At 39.2% G+C, this 19,394-nt stretch overlaps 2 protein-coding genes across 4 annotated transcripts; one reads left to right on the top strand and one right to left on the bottom strand.

Annotated features, from left to right (window-relative positions):
- Nucleotides 1-987: 987 nt before the first annotated feature.
- DUSP28 (dual specificity phosphatase 28) lies at nucleotides 988-19,264 on the bottom strand. Of its 2 annotated transcripts, XR_011099332.1 has the most exons (4): nucleotides 18,779-19,264; nucleotides 17,178-17,879; nucleotides 9,720-9,974; nucleotides 988-4,345 (listed from the first exon to the last, which is right to left on the bottom strand). XR_011099332.1 is itself a non-coding variant. In XM_068692010.1 (2 exons), the coding sequence occupies exons 1-2, from the start codon at nucleotides 19,124-19,126 to the stop codon at nucleotides 17,751-17,753; spliced, it is 477 nt and encodes a 158-aa protein (XP_068548111.1). In that variant the 5' UTR covers nucleotides 19,127-19,264; the 3' UTR covers nucleotides 16,417-17,750. The 2 variants fall into 2 exon arrangements, 1 of the variants encoding a protein (XP_068548111.1); XM_068692010.1 differs by lacking the exons at nucleotides 988-4,345; nucleotides 9,720-9,974 and having other exon boundaries at nucleotides 16,417-17,879.
- Nucleotides 2,296-17,042, top strand: LOC137861033 (claudin-15-like). Of its 2 annotated transcripts, none has more exons than XM_068692008.1 (5): nucleotides 2,296-2,512; nucleotides 9,475-9,639; nucleotides 9,791-9,872; nucleotides 14,130-14,240; nucleotides 15,600-17,042. In XM_068692008.1, exons 1-5 carry the CDS (start codon nucleotides 2,296-2,298, stop codon nucleotides 15,697-15,699), a joined length of 675 nt encoding a protein of 224 aa, XP_068548109.1. In that variant the 3' UTR covers nucleotides 15,700-17,042. The 2 variants fall into 2 exon arrangements, with proteins under 2 accessions (XP_068548109.1, XP_068548108.1); XM_068692007.1 differs by lacking the exon at nucleotides 2,296-2,512 and adding an exon at nucleotides 6,707-6,923.
- Nucleotides 19,265-19,394: the final 130 nt, after the last annotated feature.

Here is a 19,394-nt window from a genome sequence, read left to right as displayed (position 1 = left end):
CTATCTGCTCCTGCCCTGTATGTCCTATCGATAAGTGCCCCACCAGGCTCCCAGTCCCTGCTGAGAGACCAAACCCACCGCCTGCCCCCTAAGGATTCAGATACCAGCACTGTGTGCTTCGCTTTCCAACTAGTAGAGGCTTTCTCGGCATGCTTGGAAAATAAGATGTCCTTCAGCTGATCTGTCATATGTCGTGCCATCAGGGTTTAGTCATCCTCCCACTTTACATTGCCATGTAAATTGAATTGAAATATCACCTTCTAGTTTAAGACCCATTCTGCATTTTACTTGTGAGGAATATTTACACACAGTATGGAGCTCATGGGTGTTATTGTTGGTACCTTTAAGGAGGCTCTGGTACCTTACAGGAGGCTGTAGTGAGGTGGGGGATGGTCTGTTCTCCCACGTGCCTGGTGACAGGATGAGGGGGAATGGGCTAAAGTTGTGCCAGGGAGGTTTAGGTTGGATATTAGGAAGAACTTCTTTACTGAAAGGGTTGTTAGACACTGGAACAGGCTGCCCAGGGAAGTGGTGGAGTCACCATCCCTGGAGGTCTTTAAAAGATGTTTAGATGTAGAGCTTAGGGATATGGTTTAGTGGAGGACTGTTAGCGTTAGGTCAGAGGTTGGACTAGATGATCTTGGAGGTCTCTTCCAACCTAGATGATTCTGTGGTTCTGTGTTATATTACCTTTAGCTGACACATTAATACTGGACAGTTATTTTAAGCATGCTGGGTAGAGGAAGGTTGTTCATCTGTATTTTTGTGGAATCTAACTTCTAAGCTTCCTCACTTGGAAGCACGGGATATTTCAAATTACAGTATTTTAATGAGAAGTTTATGTTTACACCTATGTCCTACCCATAGTGATGGCTTATAGTTTTACCTTATTTTCCTTACTGTTAGGAGTGAATTGTGATTGCCTGGGTCATACCAACGTAATGTAAGACAGAAACAGTCATTTGAATTAACAGTCTGCCCATGTGGTACAAAGTCTGTTTAAATTTATTGCTTAATTTAAATTTATCATTTATTTCAGATATTTTCAGTTAACAGTTGTTTGTGCTTTGAAGAGGTTACATGACCACTTGAGAGAAAAGTGCTGTCTTCTCAACAGGAGATTAAACTTTCATAGTGGAATATACATGCTTTTAGGAGTGGAATAAAAGTAATCCTGCTTCCCCTGTGTGAATGAATTCCCGCTGTGTTGTAGTCATTTAAAATGAAAGATTATGGGAGGAGGCTTGAATTTATTTATTTTTTCTTCTTCTTAATGCAGAAAACTTGTATATTCCATTGCAGTGTGGGCTCCATCCTAAAACAAATCCCGTGTTCTGTTGTTTGCCTGTCGTACAATAAATGCAGGTTTTCATGAAAGCAGCGTCTTGGTGACAGGTGCAGCAAAAGCTTCAAGTAAAACGCTCATTATGAAAATTGTAACAGTATTTTTCTGCATTTCCTTGGAATCTGATGGTGCGTGGGCAGCTCAGTGGCACTGACAAAGCAAGTTATATGCCAGTGATTACCAGGTTAATCTCAGTGTTTTGCTAGTAACTTGCACAATTTTGTTTTAATTTTCTTGGTTGAATCATCCATTTCACTGAGACTTTGCTGTAGCAAAAGGCCATGTCTGAGCCTTTGTGCAACAGTTGGGCAGTGCTATAGCCCTGGGTCCTTGATTTTTAGAATGGGGGGAAAGGTCCTAAAGAGTACAAACCTTACCCTTCTGTTTGATCAAACTGATCCTCACAAAGTGCTGACATTACTGTCTGGCAGGAAATGATAGAGGCTAGAAACATATCATAAACGTGAGTATCACATGCATTTTGCTTTTAATTTGTATCAACAGGCATTGTAATCAGGGAGTGAATAACTTATAAAAGCATTTGATAGTTTTAATTAAAAAAAGATTGAAAGATTGAGTTAGCAAACAAATAAAGAACTGGTGACACATTGCAATTTCAAAATAGAGAATTCCTCATTTTGATCTTCTGGTTTTGCTTTGTTGATATTTCTTGGGGTAAACATCTCCGGTAATAAAAGTGTCCCAAACAAATACTAAAGTGTCATAGAATATCCAAGTATTCCAATTATTTCATGAGATTTAGGCTCCAGTTCCACATCTTTCTGGTGTGGTAAATTAGTTTGTAGGTTGGCACCTTTCTGATGTTTTCCTAAGGACTTGTGACTTGTGTAAAGATAACTCCACCTACTGTATGTGTATGAACTGTTTCAACAGGTTTATAATATCAGGAATTTTGGGAGACTACCCTGGAAACAACTTCTGTCAGAGGAATGGCATCATCTTTACAAATTTGTGCATTGCTGCTGGCTTTGACAGGATTCACCATTTTGCTTGTCACTACCATGTCCAACAGATGGAAAATTTCTGACACTACAGCGGTGCTAGTTCCTGCAGAAAGGATTTCTGAAGGTCTTTGGATGGAATGCACAGTTACTGAGTTTGGATCAACACAGTGCAAGAAGTTTCTCTACATGTTGAGTTCAGATAGTAAGTGTATATATGCATATAAAATCCAGGGATGTGCTTTTATTCCTTCTTCGTGGACAGTATCTTAGTACAGTTGGACAGCAAGTACTGCAGTTGTCACAGAGGTTTTCGTATGGACAGGATTTGTCCTTTATTACTTGCAGGCAGGTTAAAGGACCCCAGTGAAATCCATATGCTTTAATGTACAATCCAGGTCAGTAAGTACAGCAGCTTTGATGCTGTATCGTATTATTTTCAGTTTCATTCTTAACTACAAGCAGGCAGTATGTCAGTAAGTGTCAGCGTTTGTGCTTTGGTGTGGGACAGGACTTGGATATTCCAGAACTCATTTGACTTTGTGATAAATCTGTGTATTTGTTCTAGAATTTTTCAGAGGTGGCTAGCTTAAATAAACTGTGTTTGTGTTAGTAGTACTTCTGTGCTTTCTGAGGTAGAATTAATGTGCTAGTGTGGTGGTTTGTCTGCGAAGAGAAAAAGAAAAATTGTCTTTCTAAGAACTGAAAATTATTTGTATTCTTTTTTTTATTTATTTATTTAATATTTGTCTGTAAACACCTTTTATATAGAAAAGGACCAGAAAGGACTGACATTTAAGTTTTCCTCAGAAGATTTTGTCTTAGAACTTCCAGAGCTTCCCATGTATTTGTTTTCAGCTTTCAGTATTGGGTAGTCACTTTGTGCGTTATGTTACGGAATCATTTCTTCAGGTGTTCCTTTTTTTATGGATCCATGATTATTGTCATTGCTGTTTTTCTGGATTCTTTCCAGCTGATTTATTCTTGACACACAGTGCTCAAGACTGGAAGCAGGTCTTACAAATACCACATCTCACAGACTTTGAAAATACCGTTTTCTTGACAAGACATGGACTCCACTGCAGTCAGAACCACCTAACTCTAAGACAGATCTCTAAAATGGGACCGCCTGAAAACTCTCAAGATTCATGGGTCTTCCTCAGGACCCCAAGTCCAGTCACCTCATTTGCATTCTTAACAACAGTGCCAGCTTAAGTATTCAGCATGCTGTAAAGAGGCCAGAATTTGTAGCCTCAGAAAGCAAGTCATATCCTTCCAAGGATTTTAAAAACTCTGATTGTTCAGTCAGAGACAAATCAGCTTTGCCTGCCTTTCTGGTACCCAGTGTCAGAGTGCTCCTCTCCAAGACTTGCTTTATGTAGGTAACAGGTTGCCTAAAATTAATCTAGAAATGTAGATCTGATTTCTGGAAAGCAGAACGATGAGGCCAATAGTCCTTCTGCTCTCATGTGCAGCAGCAAGCTGGCACGGATGCGTACAATGGTGTGGCAGCCTTGCCTCACCTACCAGGGAGAAACAGGCACCTCAGCCCTGTTAGAGAGGCAAGCAGAGTCAATGTGGCACAGCCTCCTATATTTTAATTCAGTTTCATTGCAACCAGCATGGAAAAAATATATTTAACAGGAACAGAGGAGTTCCTGGTGCATTGAAGCAGCTGCCTTCCCCAGGGCACTTCTGTCATTCTTCCTCACAGAGCTATAGGCAAGGACTCCTGGCTGGCAGGGCTCAGTGGATCAACTTCAGCTGTCCAAAGAACTGCTTGTCACCTAAAAACAGTGTGGGGTTCCCCGTGCCAACCAACAGACATGTCATGTGTCTGTCTGGAGAGTTCTCGCTGTCTGTTGGCAGGGAGTTTCTCTTCTTACAGTGCTAAGTCAGCATTCCTGGGTCTTGAAACAAATCCACAGAAGTGATTGAAAAGTTACAAGCTTCTGTTGACCAAACATTTAAGTTGTTAATATTTTCATTCCTTTTTTTTTTTTTTTTTCTTTTTTCTTTCTTCCCTGTATTGGTTGATCTGATTAATAAAAAAAAAAAAAAAAGAAGAGTACAATTTCTGCCTGTAAGCCCTATCTCAGCCATATTGCATGCTCTGCAGCCATAATATGCCCTGTTTTGAGAATATCAGAGGGGATGAGTAGCAATTTGTCTCTGGTTGTATATTGCCTATATATCGGTATGTCTGTGTTAGCATTTTACTTGCAGCATTTTCCAATCATTCCCATCTGTTGCACACAGAGTGCATTTGTTTGCATTGCGGAGTGGCCTTGGAGTGCAGGAACTGGATCCCTCCTGGCTGAAATGAGGTAGGGAAAAGTTCTCAAGGAATGCACCTTGTGCCTGCCAGCCGTCCGGTGGCATTCAGTTCACCCAACCAGCTGGACCAAGGCTGAAATGAAGCTCCTGTTGTAGCTGTTGTAGGCATGAAGCTATCAACACCAACATTTTTATTCTGATGATGCAGATGCTATTGCACAGCGGCACCAGCAAGCCCTTTGCTTACCAAACCATAGTTCATGAAATTTAAGCAATAGCAATCCTATATTCTACAGCATTTTTATTTCCTTTAAAGAAGAGTGCCTTCCTTAAGGGAATGATTAAATTGCCTAGTACCACGTAAGAAAAACTTGTGCATTCCAGGTCTACAGTTTAATCTGCTCTGTTTATACGTGTGCTTTATGATTGCCTGTTGAAATAGCCTTCTTAATAGCCTTTAGGAAGAGAGAATTTCTTAAATGATCTTTTTTAAAATAATTTTTTAGTCCTTGGCAGGATTGTAAAATCTGGGGAAACTTGATTCCAAGTTCCTAACTCAACTCAGCTTTGGAAGTCATATGACCAGAAGTGATTACTGAGGTTGCCAGGGTAACATCTGTGTGTGGATAAATTAATCTGAGATTCTTTGAAGGGTTTTTAACGGGATGCAGATATTCTATACCACCACAGTGTATTCATTTTACTGTGCCATCATTTTCAAATTGCAGTGATTTAGTGGAAGGAAAAACCACATGAGAAGATCACTTCTCACCACATCACTATCCATTTCCTTTGAAAGACTGCAAGTACAGTGCTGCTCAAGGTCATTCTGTCTGTGCTGCCCAATCTTTTCTTACTTAAATCAAAGATCCTCTTGGCTGCCAAGGGAGGAAAATCATCACAGTGGCATAGTAGTAACCTTTTGCGAAAAAACATTGAACTTTGGCTCAAAGTGACCAGTGAATTTTGAAAAAACAGGTATATCTGCTTCAGGCGAGTTGTGGCTCTTACAACAACTAATCCTTCTGGGAGTATTTATGTAAATGTCGTGACTTTGCTACCATGCTGTGTCATAGCAGAGTGATTTTATGAAGAAACTGTGACTCCGTTTCCTGGAGATAAGAGCAGGTTATCACTATGAGAGATGGTTAACCTTGCTTGGATACATAGGCCGTTTAAGGTATTAACGTTAGTGGATGATGTGAATTGAGTTTATGATTTTGTCTAGTGAATAGCAGAAGCAAGTAAACGAAGTTTAACATACTTCTACTTTGTCTAGAATAGATTTTTTAATGCTATAATAATCTGACAAACAGACACAATCAACTGGTATGTATTATTCTCATGCAGCTATTTTGCTTCATCATTGTACTCCTTCTGAGATAGTTCTGTTGCACTGGTTCATTCTGTCCCTTATATTTCATTTCTATGGAATGCATATCACATGAATGTTATCACAGTTGTATTCCTGTGTCAGTGGGACTGTTTAGCACTGTGTAACTATGGATCAATGGACTGTGAAATATTAATGAAAACCATTCATCCACAGACTTAACATTCCTGAAAGAAGCTGGCAGTACAGTTGCTGTGGATCACTTATGACCATAATTCCAAAAATGTGCTAGATTTTCTAACAACAGAAAAAATGTTCCCGTTTTCAAGCTCTTTGTCACCAAGAAAATAACACGAAAAAAGCTGTTAAAAAAAAATTGAGATCATTAACAAAATTACAAGCAAGTTTAGTCATGTGTGCACCTTAGTTGACTGCAGAGAAGGAAAGAGAGAAAATATTTGCCAATATCATCAGATTTACAAAATATTTTCTAGGAATACTGGCTAGACTTTCTAGGCTGAGGGTAAGATTAGGCTCAATTTGACACTTCTCACTAGAAAAGTAATTAATATTGTTGGTAGAATTTTTTTGATAGTAATATATTTATCATGAACTACTCCCACTTCTTATTGTCGTAGACTGTAAGCCTTATCTCTAGGGTTGAGCAAAGAGCAAAGGTAGCCTCATTTTGGAGTGAAACCCAGAGGTAAAGCAGCAAGGAGGCTTCTGAAATACTTCACTTGATGATAATCTAATTATAGGGATACTTAACTGTTACTATTCACAAGCATGTCTGCTGCACTGGAAATTGTTGGTTTTCTTTTGTGTTTGGTTGGATGGGCAATGATTGGAGCTACTTTGCCGCATAATTATTGGAAAGTCTCCAGCATATATGGTAGTGTGATCACAACATCTACGTTGTATGAAAACCTCTGGAAGAGCTGTGCCGAAGACAGCACTGGAGTATCCAACTGCAGGGTATTTGACTCTATGTTTGCTCTGCCTGGTATGTGACTTTGTGCAGTCTTGTTTATATTGCTTAAAAATTTTGGGGGAAAAAATAGTAAGATTGTTGGTTTTGTGATCTGATAGTACTGGAAAATAGCATTGGCTTTCTGGCCAAGACAAACTTTGTAGATTGAAGTTATAAAAATCTTCAGACGATGTAATGTGTGGAACGCATTAGGAAGGGCTCTAAAATAAGGCAAATGAAGCCTCTTGATTGAGCATTTAATTTGGTGGGCATTTTAAACATAGTGTAATCTCTTTTCTAGCATCGCATGGGAAGAATTAATAGAAGTAATCTTTAAGACATCTTGTGGGAGTTCCATATTTGTATGGAATTATTGTATGGGCATTCTTTTGCAGTGGTTGGTAGCCAATGTTATGTGGAGTTTTTTCATAAAGGGGCTATAAATACTATTTCTTACCTAAGAAGTGAGTAGTGTTTTTTCCATGTTGAGACTGAAAATTGCATACGATGGAACAAATACAGTGAGTATATGAGTATATGTTTTAACATACCCGTCAGAAGTTACTAACTAATGTCCTGTTGGATGTGGTTCTAAATATCGGGAAATTCACCAGAATTGTGGCGTGTGCTCAGATGTTCATTAAGGCAGTAGTTTGCGGATAATAAGCACGTTTATAGGTAGTAAAGCTAGTTTTTATTAATCTTGAATACTTCAGGCTTATCCCGGATAAAACATGTCTTCCTAATTAGTTGGATCTACACCAGGAGTTGGCTAACCCCCTTAGAAATCTTCCTAATCTGAAGAATGTCTACCACAGCATTAGTGGCCATGAGGGGCTGAAGTCTCTTTCTCAGTCTGACCTAACCTGCTGTTACCGACCAGCTCTGGAACTCGCCCGGCAATGCTGTGAAGCTCTGTGTCCATACTGGGGGAATAATCTGTTCTTTGCTTTATTCTAACAGTTCCCTAACAATCTTTCTAGCACGTTGTTCCCTGACAGCTGGTTTTAAAATGCATGTGTGTATTAATAGGACCATAACAGATACCCTACATAAACTCCTTAGCATCACCACCAGCAGGATGAGTTTTTTTTTTCCTCTGCAGGGTGCTCGTGCAAGTATGCGCTTGGTTCATTTATAACCCCCTTAATGGGTCGGTTCTTAACTTAGTGCCCAAGACACTGCACAGCATCTTGCCACTGAGCTATTTACACAGGTGCTGCCTCCCTGAGAGTGCTGTGATGCTGCTCCTGTGTAGTTGGGGGCAGCAGGGTCACGTCAGGTCAGGAGCTGCTGGTGAAAAAGTGGGTTTCAAAGCCATCTGAGGGAGGCAGGAAAGAACATGGTGAGTGGAGGTGGTAAAGCAAAAGAGAAAGGAAGGCAGACAGTAGGAATGCTTCTGGAGAACTGCTGATAACAATGTGGAGTTAGCAGGAAGGAAAAATGGGGGAAGGCAGAAAGTGAATTAACAGGCTAGGCTCGGAAAGTGAGTTTGTGGAGATAAGATGTGATCCACTGAAGAGGAGATCAGTTACTCTGTCAAGGAGATGTCACTATGCTTGTGGGGTGTAGGCAGAGGAAAGGGGAAGGGAAAAAGCAGCTTGCAGAATTGAGAAGAATTGAGAAGAAAAAGTTTTATAAAAGAACAACTGAAAAATAAACAAGTTAGAAAACACAGAACTGTAGGAAAAGTCGAGGGGACAGCTAGGCAAACCAGGAAAGAGGAAGAGAGTTGGGCTGGGATCAACGAGAGCTAAGCAAATAGTGGGACCTCCAAGAAATGCCTGTAGCACTCACAGATACGTGCCAAGGTGAAGTGAAGTTATCATGGTTAATTTAGGTGTGTATCAAATTGCTGCTTAGAAACTTATCTGAAACTATTACAGCAGAAGATGCCAGATTGAAAAAAAAAAAAAAAAAAAAAAAAAAAAAAGGTGTCTTTGTTCATGGGGTGATGTCTCAATAGAAGGACCATAAAGATTTACTGTAAAGGCTTCCTTATTGGCAGCTGGGCTCTGTTGTACGCGTCTGTTTGTGTGTTTTGTGTATGGCAAATATCAGACTTATTTTTTTTGAAACAGATTTAAAGCTTTTGAATTCAGCACACCATTAGCCCAGGTCACAAATGTTTGAAAAGGGGACCTTTTTTAAAGCAGTATTGCTGAAGATTAACATCGCAATTATGTATAGTTAGCACTATACATCTAGTCACAACTAGATGAAACATTTGATAAATCAATTAGTCAGCTACCAAATGCTTTATATATATATATATATATATATATTCTTTTTAAGGTGTGATATGTGTTTCCTTCAGTGTCAGGGCTTAGGATGATTTCTTAAAATTAATATTGATAAATAAAGTTAACTTACTTTATCTTGTTCATTAAGCTCATTTTTAAGATAAAGACAGCAGAAAGTTGAGCTTTCAAATTGTGAAGTAAAATCCTCAGTTAAGGTTGGACAAGATTCATTGCTTCTGGTAATTTTGTCACTGTTTCTATCTTTTATACTTTGGCAGTATAGGCTTAATTTAATTTCTGTATAAATCCTTATTTGTTTTCTCTTTTTCTCTCTCACTCAGTCCACATTCAGGCATGCCGTGCCTTGATAATTGTTTCCATCCTTTTGGGATTTATAGCTGCAGTGCTCTCACTTCTTGGTTTAAAATGCACAAACATTGGGATAAGCGATGAAGATGGAAAAATGAAGTTTGCTGTCACAGGAGGATTTCTCTTTATTTTAGGAGGTAATACCAAAGCTGAAATGAGAATGCTATCAGTACTTTGCATTCCTGTCACAACTAGACTAAATGAAATGAACACTTACTCTTGTTTTAAAGCTGTTACAGACGTCAAAGGACTCACTCAAGTATGTGCTTTTAAAACTTTTTCTGGTAGGTCTCTCTTCGATGGTGGCTGTTTCTTGGTATGCTGCAATGATTACTGCTCAGTTTTTTGACCCGCTGTACGCTGGAACCAAGTAAGTTAATAGATCTGTCACACCAAACTCCAGCATGTGTTAAATGGCAGGACTAACTTCAGCTGCTCCAGTGTTTCAGAACCTGGATCCTGATATGCAGCCCTGCAGGAGGAAACATTTGTTGTCAGGAAAATTTTTCACCTCAGAGCTGTTTGCTGTTGGTGGGGAGGGAGGAGAGGTCTCCCTGGAAGGTTTAGTGAATGTGTGGGGAGTATTAACCCCAAATTTGTATTGCATTGTTGCCACAGAGTGCTCCCTTGTACTGGCAACTTGTGATCTCCTGCAGTTTGCAAAACCCAGAACTGAATTTAATAGTGCTGAAGTTCCCAGCAAGATTTTTTTTTTGATCTGCTGTTGTGCTTGAGCCAAAGTGATTCCTTTCTTCTTGCTTGTATCTTTGTCTGAGCCTCTCTCTGTCCCCCGATTATCTGTTTGCCCTGTGTAGGTATTCTGATATTACAGAGGACAGTGGAATACAGATTTGATAAACAATGGTAGATCTACTGTCCTTTTTCAGAGCCTTCTTATGCTAACATGAAATCTCTTTTCCTTATGGCTTTTTTTTCCCTCCAATTCCATTTGTGGAAAAAAGACTGTTCTTAATCCTCAGGTACAGTGCAAAAAATAAATTTCTTTTGTCCTCTCTGTGTACAGCATCACTCTTCTGTCATACTGGCTCATAATCTTGGACATTATGTTCATGGCACTTCTGCTAGATCCTTACCTCCCAGTTGCTTTTAAGGAAAGCATTCATTTCACCTTAGTTTAGCTATCTGAGGTTTAGGCAAACAATCTGAGTTATTCACCTACATGCCAACTGTGGTGAGTAAAGCAACAGACTTCTTGACTGTGTCTATTGCAGCTTCAGATGGGACCTGGTGAACCGCCTTAAGAAGTTAGGCATCTTCCCTCTAGACTTCCACGTAAGGGTTAGACGATCACAAGCTAAGGCTCACGTATTTCTCATCTGATTCCAGTCTTTACCATGCATGTTAACTGCAGAAATTGTTAATTATGTACCCTTGACAAATATAGTTTCCTATGCTACTATTGGCTATGAATGCTGGAAGCAGGGTTGTTCCTGGCTGTCACTTCAAATGTTTGTTTTTTCATGGCTATGCCTTCATTGGCATCAAATATGTGCTGCATTTGTTCCTTTTCATGTCCTTCGTGATCTGTCTGCCTTCTCCATCGTTCAAACAGCATTGCTCTTTGTTCAAATGCTGACGCCTGCTTCTGGGAAGGCCACAGTACCAAAAGCCTTCACTATCTGTCTGTTCACTTTTCAAACATGTATTTTAATGTTTTAACCTGTGCTGCTGCTCCCTTTTGGGAATAGAGTAAGATGTTCAGATGCCTCAGATATACAAATAGCCATGGATATATTTTGTCTAAATGACAAAGAAAATTAAAACTTCTACCTTTTATTTTTCTTAGCACTGAGATGTAGACTTAATTGAATCTCGCAAGCAAATGTAACGAAAGTACAGAAAACAGCCTGAACTGAGTGCTAGAGACCTGCAGGTAGATAAAGAATACCACTGAGGTGTCCTGCTTGTCTTAAAGAAGTCAATCCCCCCCATATAATAACAGCTCAATGTTGGATTGCCTTATGAATTAAAATGACGCAAAGTTTGTGGGACTATCAGCTCATACAGTTGCGCACGGCCAAGTTTCGAGGCATAAAAACCCTTATTCTTATCTGATATAGAAGCAACAATCTTCAAAACTAAGCGTCCGTTTAGGATAGCTTATCTTGACAAATGGATTTATCAATGAAGAGCAAGGGTGGAGGGAAGTGACAGGGTGCCTCCTCCAAAGAGGGAAGAAGGGTGAGTGAAACAAGTAACACATTGTCTGCAGAACATGAGAGAGGTGGGTTGAGGAAGAGGGAAGGTTTATAATTTGCCAGCACCTCTACCAAGTATATAGTTTTTAGCTCAGTAAACTATAAAGCTTTATTTCCTAGGATTATATTTGAAGTGTTTTACAGGTTTCCCCTTGAGGATCAGTTCAGGGAAGTCAGAAGTGAAGTGCTTTGTTATGAATCAAAGTACTTTCCGCAATTGCTTGGATGTTTGTAAGTTTTCCTTGCATATCCAAACAAGCACTGAGAAAGAAATTGCACTTCTAAGACTTTTTTGTTTTATGTCCCCTTGAGAGAATTATATGAAGAGTAATAAATACGTTAGAGGATTGAAACGACTGATGATAAGGAATTGCAGTTTGTAGAATAGCTGGCGAGTTTTATAGCTGTTTATAGCTGTTGGGCTCCAACATCAGTATGTGTTAATCAGTTACTAGATTGTTTGTATTCAGTAGCTAAAGATTTTTTTTTTTTTTTTGGTATCTAAACTTCATGCCTAAGACTATCAGTTTGCTAAGCAGTTCTTGGTGAAATAACTTTGATCATTGGTAAAGCTGGACATGCTCTGTTCTTTTAAGGAAGTTTGTCCTCCTTGGACTCTGTGAGAAGGGTTTAATTTCAATTGCAGGGCAGTATTGATCTTCAGTCTTAAGAAACTGGGAAATCTGTTTTTCAGTTTACTTTTTTTGTTTGTTTGTTTTGTTTTGTTTTTCTATGACTGAAGCAAATTAGTAATATTAACCTCTATTAATTCTTAGAGGAATTTCTCATACAACTCTGAAGGGAACCTAAGTCCTTCATGGATCCATCCTATTATACTTCCCTTTGGTATGATGTCTACAGCATTCCTGTCTTCAGGCAACTAGTCAGCAGAGCCCATTGCATGTACTAGTCAGTCTGATTGTTCCTTAGTATTCCTCCATATTCTTCCAGCAATTTTTTTATTTTATTTTATTTTTTTTATTTTTTTTTTTTTTTTTAGGTAATGATTCTCTCTCTGTTCTGTGTCTGCAAACTGCCTAAAGCAGCAGGGATGTGAGCTCTACTTGGGGCTCCAGTGTATGATGGGAACACAGAGAGCAGTGAATGTGTGTAAGCCTTAGAAACCTACCTGATACCAGCTAGTTTTGGAGTTAGAAGCATTGACACTGTTACATAGTGACTTTGTATTTTCAAATAGAAAGAATATAAACAATTTGATTTCAGTATATGTTCTGCACAGTCCATGACACTTATTTCGTCCTTATATTGGCCTTGCCACTGAAGTTATTTTGTGAAACTGGAAGATTACTTACTTGCTGTCTGTTTCATGAGGAATATCTAACCACAGGAATTGTTTTTATATGGACATGATACTGTATCACCTGTAAGTAGCTGTTTGTATAGAACTAGTTGTTCCTTTCTAGTAGGAAAACCAGGAAAGGCTGATTCTTTATTATATAGTTTCATAACAAAATTACATATACTAATGAATATTCAGATTTCTGTGGTTCTGTGGCTGAAATACATTTTATGAACAGTCCCAGAATGAAAAAGAACACTTCCTAGTTTTACTGTACAGAGCTAGACACTCCAGAAAATTTCCCAGTCCAGGAATTTCACAGATAGTGAAGTTAACTCAAAGATTAGACCTGACTGAACCTGGTAAAGTCTGGCAGGAGCTTCACAAAAAGAGGAAAACACATTTTTATATATGAACAAAGACTATATGTGCAACACAGGTATATCTCTGTGGTCTGAGAAAGTATGGCAAAATTTCTTTCTTGGCTGCTTCTGTCACATCTATTTATGCTCAGCATGCTCCCTGCCCAAATGCTATCTTGAGGAAGTCCTGAACTTCTTCAGTCTTTGGGCAGCCTTGTGCTGGTTTGACTTTTAGTAGCTTCGTTCTGCTGGGGACTGAAGAGGCAGGTCTCTGATGGAGAAAAGGCAGTTGATGAGTAACAATCAGACCACTGATACGGAATTCAGCATGTGTAAAGGAGTATGCATACAACTTTTATTTTCCTCTTTTCCTTTCAAAGTACTCATGCCAATTGCTTTATACGGATTCTGTTTTAAGATTCAACCTCTCTCTTTTATTATCAACAGTTTATTGAATGTACGCAATTATTTATTACTACTTGTCTTTATGTTGCTCTGTACTTTCTGTCCTGTCACCAATTTGACAGAGCACTTGAATATGCACCTAAGAGTTTTACTGAACAGACACAGAACCAGGTCTGTTTTTCTCTGTTATCTCCTGATAACAGAGCTGAGTTGAGGTGAGCTGACGTCTATCAGAATGGAATTTGTTTGTTTGGATGTTTTGTGTAGCTTATGGCTGAGTCTAAAGTAATGGCTTTGTGATCCTGTTATATGCTGCTTCCATAACATCTTTCATGTTTCAGATATGAACTAGGAGATGCTCTGTACTTAGGCTGGGCTGGATCTATTCTTTATATGCTTGGTGGTATCTTCCTAACCTGCTCATGCAAAGGGAAGAAAAAAATGGAATACAGGTAATCTTGAATTTGTCAGTTACAATAATAGCTGTCGATTATGTACCATTTTCTGTCTGCATACTGTTATCTCCTTCACCCTGGTTTAAATCTGCACCCATAGAAACAGGAAACTCTATTCAGTGCTCTGGTATATCACAGACTTGTGATGGGGGTGATGCTGTACTGAATACTTGTACCTCCCAAATGCTTTACCTGTTGATAATTGACTGCAATCAGCAGTCACCTATAGCTAGTCTTAGATAGTTCTGATCATGCATCTAATATCTACGTGATGAAAATGTGCAGTTAAAGAGCAAACTATGTTTTGCCCGAAGAAAAGTATATCAAAGAATATAGTGTATTGTAATTAAATTCTCCTGTGATACTCACTATGTTTAAAATAGTCAAATAACATTTAATTTTAAGAAAATGTAATGGCATTTTCCTCCCAAATTCTATCCAATTGATTGTTAGAAATGTATGATATCTTCTTGTTTCTTGTGGAATGTTTTAGTGTGCATCATATCAGAGAAATCAAGATTTCTGGCCTACATATTTAACCTTGCCTGGATTTTTTTTTCCCATCTTTAATTATTCATACATACGGAAAGTCCTTTACTCAAAGAGAGGGATGAAATTGCCAGAAATACTAGAGGTCCATGTCAACCCAGAAGAACTCAAAAGCTTGGAGGATGTACTGGCTAGGACTGAGAGGATCATAACACGGAAGCAAGAAGCACAATCACTGCTACTATATTTAATCTTAGGAAAGTTATGTCAAAACAGCTAATAAGTGAGAGTGTTCCTCTGATACTCTGTTGCCTAATCTGAAACCACTGGAGTTTTATGATAATATTTTATCAGCCCTGTTGGACTTTAGATCTGACTCACTGTGCTTTAATACAAAGTACCAAATACCCTGAAATATCTTGAAAAAATCAGGTAAAACCAAGGAAGGCAAAACACGTTCAACATGAATGACAGATGAAGGGATTAGGCTGAAGATAGTTCTGTTTTCCTTTCTCATCATTTCAATTCCTTTACTAAGAACTGCAGCTTGCACAAAGGCATTGAAGTCTAGATTCTTTTCCGCTTTAGGTGCTTGACTAAAATGATCAAGGAAAGGCACACGTTAGTTAGGAATGCACAGTTTGTTTCTAGCTACCAGAGAGACAGTTGTGCCACAAGCCGAAGAGCCCGTCTCTTTCCCCTTAACTACAAGACTGATGAGAACAATAGGCTTTAAACTTCTGCACCTTTGGGAAGCGTGTGCTATCACTGCATTGGATACAGACCATAACGAGTATCTTCCTAATTATCTGAAACTGTGGCTGTGAGTGTAATGCCTATTCTTTATCTTTTTTTCTTAATTTACAGTGCCAGCAAATACAGATATTCAGCAGGGCAGCCAGCCCTTCAGCAGCAAATTTACACCAAAAACTCTGAGACAGCTACAAGTGCCAAGGAGTATGTCTAAACTGATATTTTTACATCACTTGTAATGTTAGTAGGTTATGAATTTAAATTAGCAAAGTGAACTACTTCCGGTGTCTCAGTTCCAAGTTGCTATCTTTCATCTTAATTTGGAGATGATTTACATCTGAGCACCTCCTCCTGGAAATGGTTTTAAAGTGGAAATAGGTTTCTACAGAGAATGAAATCCTGCAGCATGAAGATTGTCTGTGTGCTGAGAAGCCTGGTCAAATTGAATCACAGAGTGTGGTACATCCTGATAATCAAGACCAACTTCTTCTATTTCAGAAAACTAAAAAATGTGGAACACATATGCTGTAGCTGCCTGCTGGTTAATATAGCTCGCTGTTAGAAATGTATTGTATTTTCATTAATGTTTAGCAGCTTTGGCTTTTGACAGTAAAGCTTTATTCCACTGACTGACTGAAACAGATTTTTCGATGAGAAGCATCCTGGCAATTAATGAAGATGCAGCCTATGTACCAGGGCTTGAAGTCTCATGGTATACTGAAATACATATTATGTATATAGTCAAGATTTATGAAACCTTCAAAAATCCTTTAGAAACATCCATTCACCTCCGTATCTGCAGATGTACAACTAATGCCTTGTTGGTTGGAATGCAGCTAGGAAAGATAAATGACACAAGAATGAACCAAACACAGCTTGGAGTGGAGAAAGCATTTGGTCAGAATATGCCTTGTTGTAACTAGAAGACAGCCCTGGTTTTTTATTTTTATTTCTATGTTTTCAGGTTTTAAAATAATTCTATTTTAACTTCCAGCAATCTCTTACTTTGGGAACTTCTCTTGCATCTGAATTGCCTCATTCATCAGTTACTTTATTCTCTGTCGTGATTCCAGCTTTAGAATTTCTGCCTTAAACTACTCCACTATTGGGAGCATATGTTTGGCTTATGTAAGCACTTACGATGCTGAAGATGAACTAACTTTCCTTCCTACTGATGTTTTGAGCAACGTGGAATGGAATTTCACTCTGTAGGTTCTTGGTGTTCATAACTTCCCTCTTAAATTATAAATGTTTTAATACAGTTCAACAAAATACTTGGGTATTTCTTTCTGCTCTGAACAACTTTTGGCAAAACATAGCAGTACTCTTCTTTAGAAGCTTCACGCCATCCTCCTGAGCCTTCCTTCTTTGTCTATCCAAATAGATGATTTCAAAGTTCAATCTGCAAGTACTCTTAGAAAAAATAGTTTAGCCACGTTGCTTGCATACAAGTACAGCTGAACAGCTGACGTATAAGCTGACCTATTAAAGCATGAATTTGGGCACTTGTAGATCTTTTAAAACTTAGTAAATAAAGCTAAAAAGAGTCATAATTACTATTGTGTTGCCAGTGTCATCTTCTTCCCTCCAGTATGAACTATTCTTCTTAAAATCATCCCTTTGGTATATTGGCGAATAATTTCAAAAGCAGAAAAGCCACTTAACTTGTAAGGCAGGAGCTGAACACCTTACCATCACCTGAATATTCTGTCCTCTGGACCTTTATGTAATTTTGTGGTGGTACTTTAGTCTAGTTGAAAGTAAGGAAAATTTAGGTCTCAAGCGGAGCAGTTCCTTTGTCAGCTTCCCACCAGAGACTTCAGCTCATGAAGATGAATTATGATCCTGTAGGTGAGAGAGCAATTCAGAACTTCCTTGGTCTTGCATTGGATCTTCTAGTGACATCACTGGGAAGTTTAATGAAAACCAAAAGATGAGTAAAAATCCCCATGTAGTAACTCATTTGTTCATTCAATACATGATCTTCATATTCAGTGTTACTCTGGGGAAAGTAAACGTTGCAGATACCATGTCTTTCATCTGTTTACAGCCCTTCCAACAATTTTGTGTTTTTGTTGTTTTCCCCTGTTTATCTGCCCCTTTTTCTTCAACAGCAATGCTCTGAATGAATTTAATGGACCATCCACTCAGTCTGGGGAGTAAGACATTTTATGTTTTGGTGATAAGGGAAGTGTTAGTGATTTTTTTTTTTCTTCTAATTTAGCTGTAGCAAGCCACTTGAAAACAGCAATCTGTGAGGATATTTTAAAGTGAGTTAAGTCCTTTGTTCAGCAGATCAGACTGCTTTGATATTTTCAAATCTTCTTCATATCTCTGTAGCTGAGACCAAAATCCCGCATTGGGTTCTGCTACTGGCCTGGCAGCCTTCACCGTCTAGAAAAAAGGAGAGATGTTGTAGAAGCAATGGAGGTTATAATTCAAACTGATTCTTCCTCTGAGACTTTTGAGATTTGCTTTGGCTTTGATTTTCCGATGGAATATTAAATCGATATTTTTGATGTCCTCACTCTGCTTGGTAAAACCACCAAGTTCCTGGTCACAGCATGGATAAGACGTGAAAAGGAGCTGTTGAATTTGCTGGAAATGTGAATCTCTGCCATGTACCTAAAAGCCTGTGTGTAGTACAGGCAAAGCAGTTATCTAAATTAGACACCTAAATTATACACATATATATATATTCACCCAAATGGGTGAAGACTAACAGACTGTAGAGCACAAGTCCTGTTTATTATACAAGAATCCTTATAAAAGGTAGGTGCTATCATTTGTAGCTAGCCTCTCACTGTTTAGCAGGCCTAAGAGATGTTTCTTTGCTACATTGAGATGTCACACAGATGATATGTATGTGACAGTTTTAAGAGCAAATCCTGGAAAACAACTTCTGCAAATACTCCTTTTATTTTCACTGAATTGCTTCACGTCTCTGTCTTTAAGTTCACTTATCATAAATAAGGAAATGATAGCAAACAAACCAACTTGGAATGTGTCCTTTGCTACCAGTGTTAAAGCATATCTGCATTTGTAATTATGTTTGTCTGAGAAACCTTACACTGAAGGCTTATTTGTCCAAGTGTGTGTGGAGAGTAGGGGTGTGAAAAAAATTACAGTGGAATTATATCCAAATGTTGCATACCCAAATAACTGTTCTTAAATAGGTGAGAGCACCAGAACAGCTGGGAGGAGTCTTTCCATGAGAAATCGTTATTCATAACAAGCGTTGCATTTAGTGCCCAAAAGACGTCTAAATAGAACTGCGGGTGTAAGTACAATACCTCAAAGGCATCCTTGAGTGGGAGTTTTCGGTGTCTCATCAGGTAAGCAGTGCAAATAGCAGCTGATCTGCTGCGGCCATTCTTACAGTAAACGAGGCACTTCCCACCGCCCCGGACAGCTTCTTCTATAGCATCGCTGCATTGCTCAAAATACCTGTACAGGTCTTCCGCCGGATCGTCAAAAACAGGGACGCGGATGCCTCGGACCTGCTGGAGGCCGGGGAATGGCTGCTGCCTGGTGACATTGACGCAGAAGGTGACCCCCTCTCGCGCAAGCAGGTCCTCATCGCAGGCTGTCCTGGCGTTGCTGATGAGCAGTGAGGCAGTCACCTTGCCCGGCTGGAGCATTGGAAGCCGAGGGCACGGTGCCACCAGCACCCCTCTGCACAGCTCCCTGGCTGCTGCCGCCGAGCAGCCCTTGCCTGGGGTATCGGGGGGGCAGTTTTCCTCCAGCAGTAATCTGCGCAAGCCTCGCTGTCCTTCATCCAGCTGCCTGGGCTATATTTATTCCCTCCCTGCAGGCTTGGCAGTAAAGGATTCAGGCAGGTCCTAGTGCCTGCTAGCTTGTGAGAGCACCGTTTAAAAAGCTGAAAAAAAACTCAAGAGTCCCCGGATC

Source organism: Anas acuta, chromosome 9 (genome assembly GCF_963932015.1).
Source record: "Anas acuta chromosome 9, bAnaAcu1.1, whole genome shotgun sequence".
NCBI lineage: Eukaryota > Metazoa > Chordata > Aves > Anseriformes > Anatidae > Anas > Anas acuta.
Note: the sequence above shows the minus strand (reverse complement) of the source record. Positions and strands in the feature narration are given on the sequence as shown.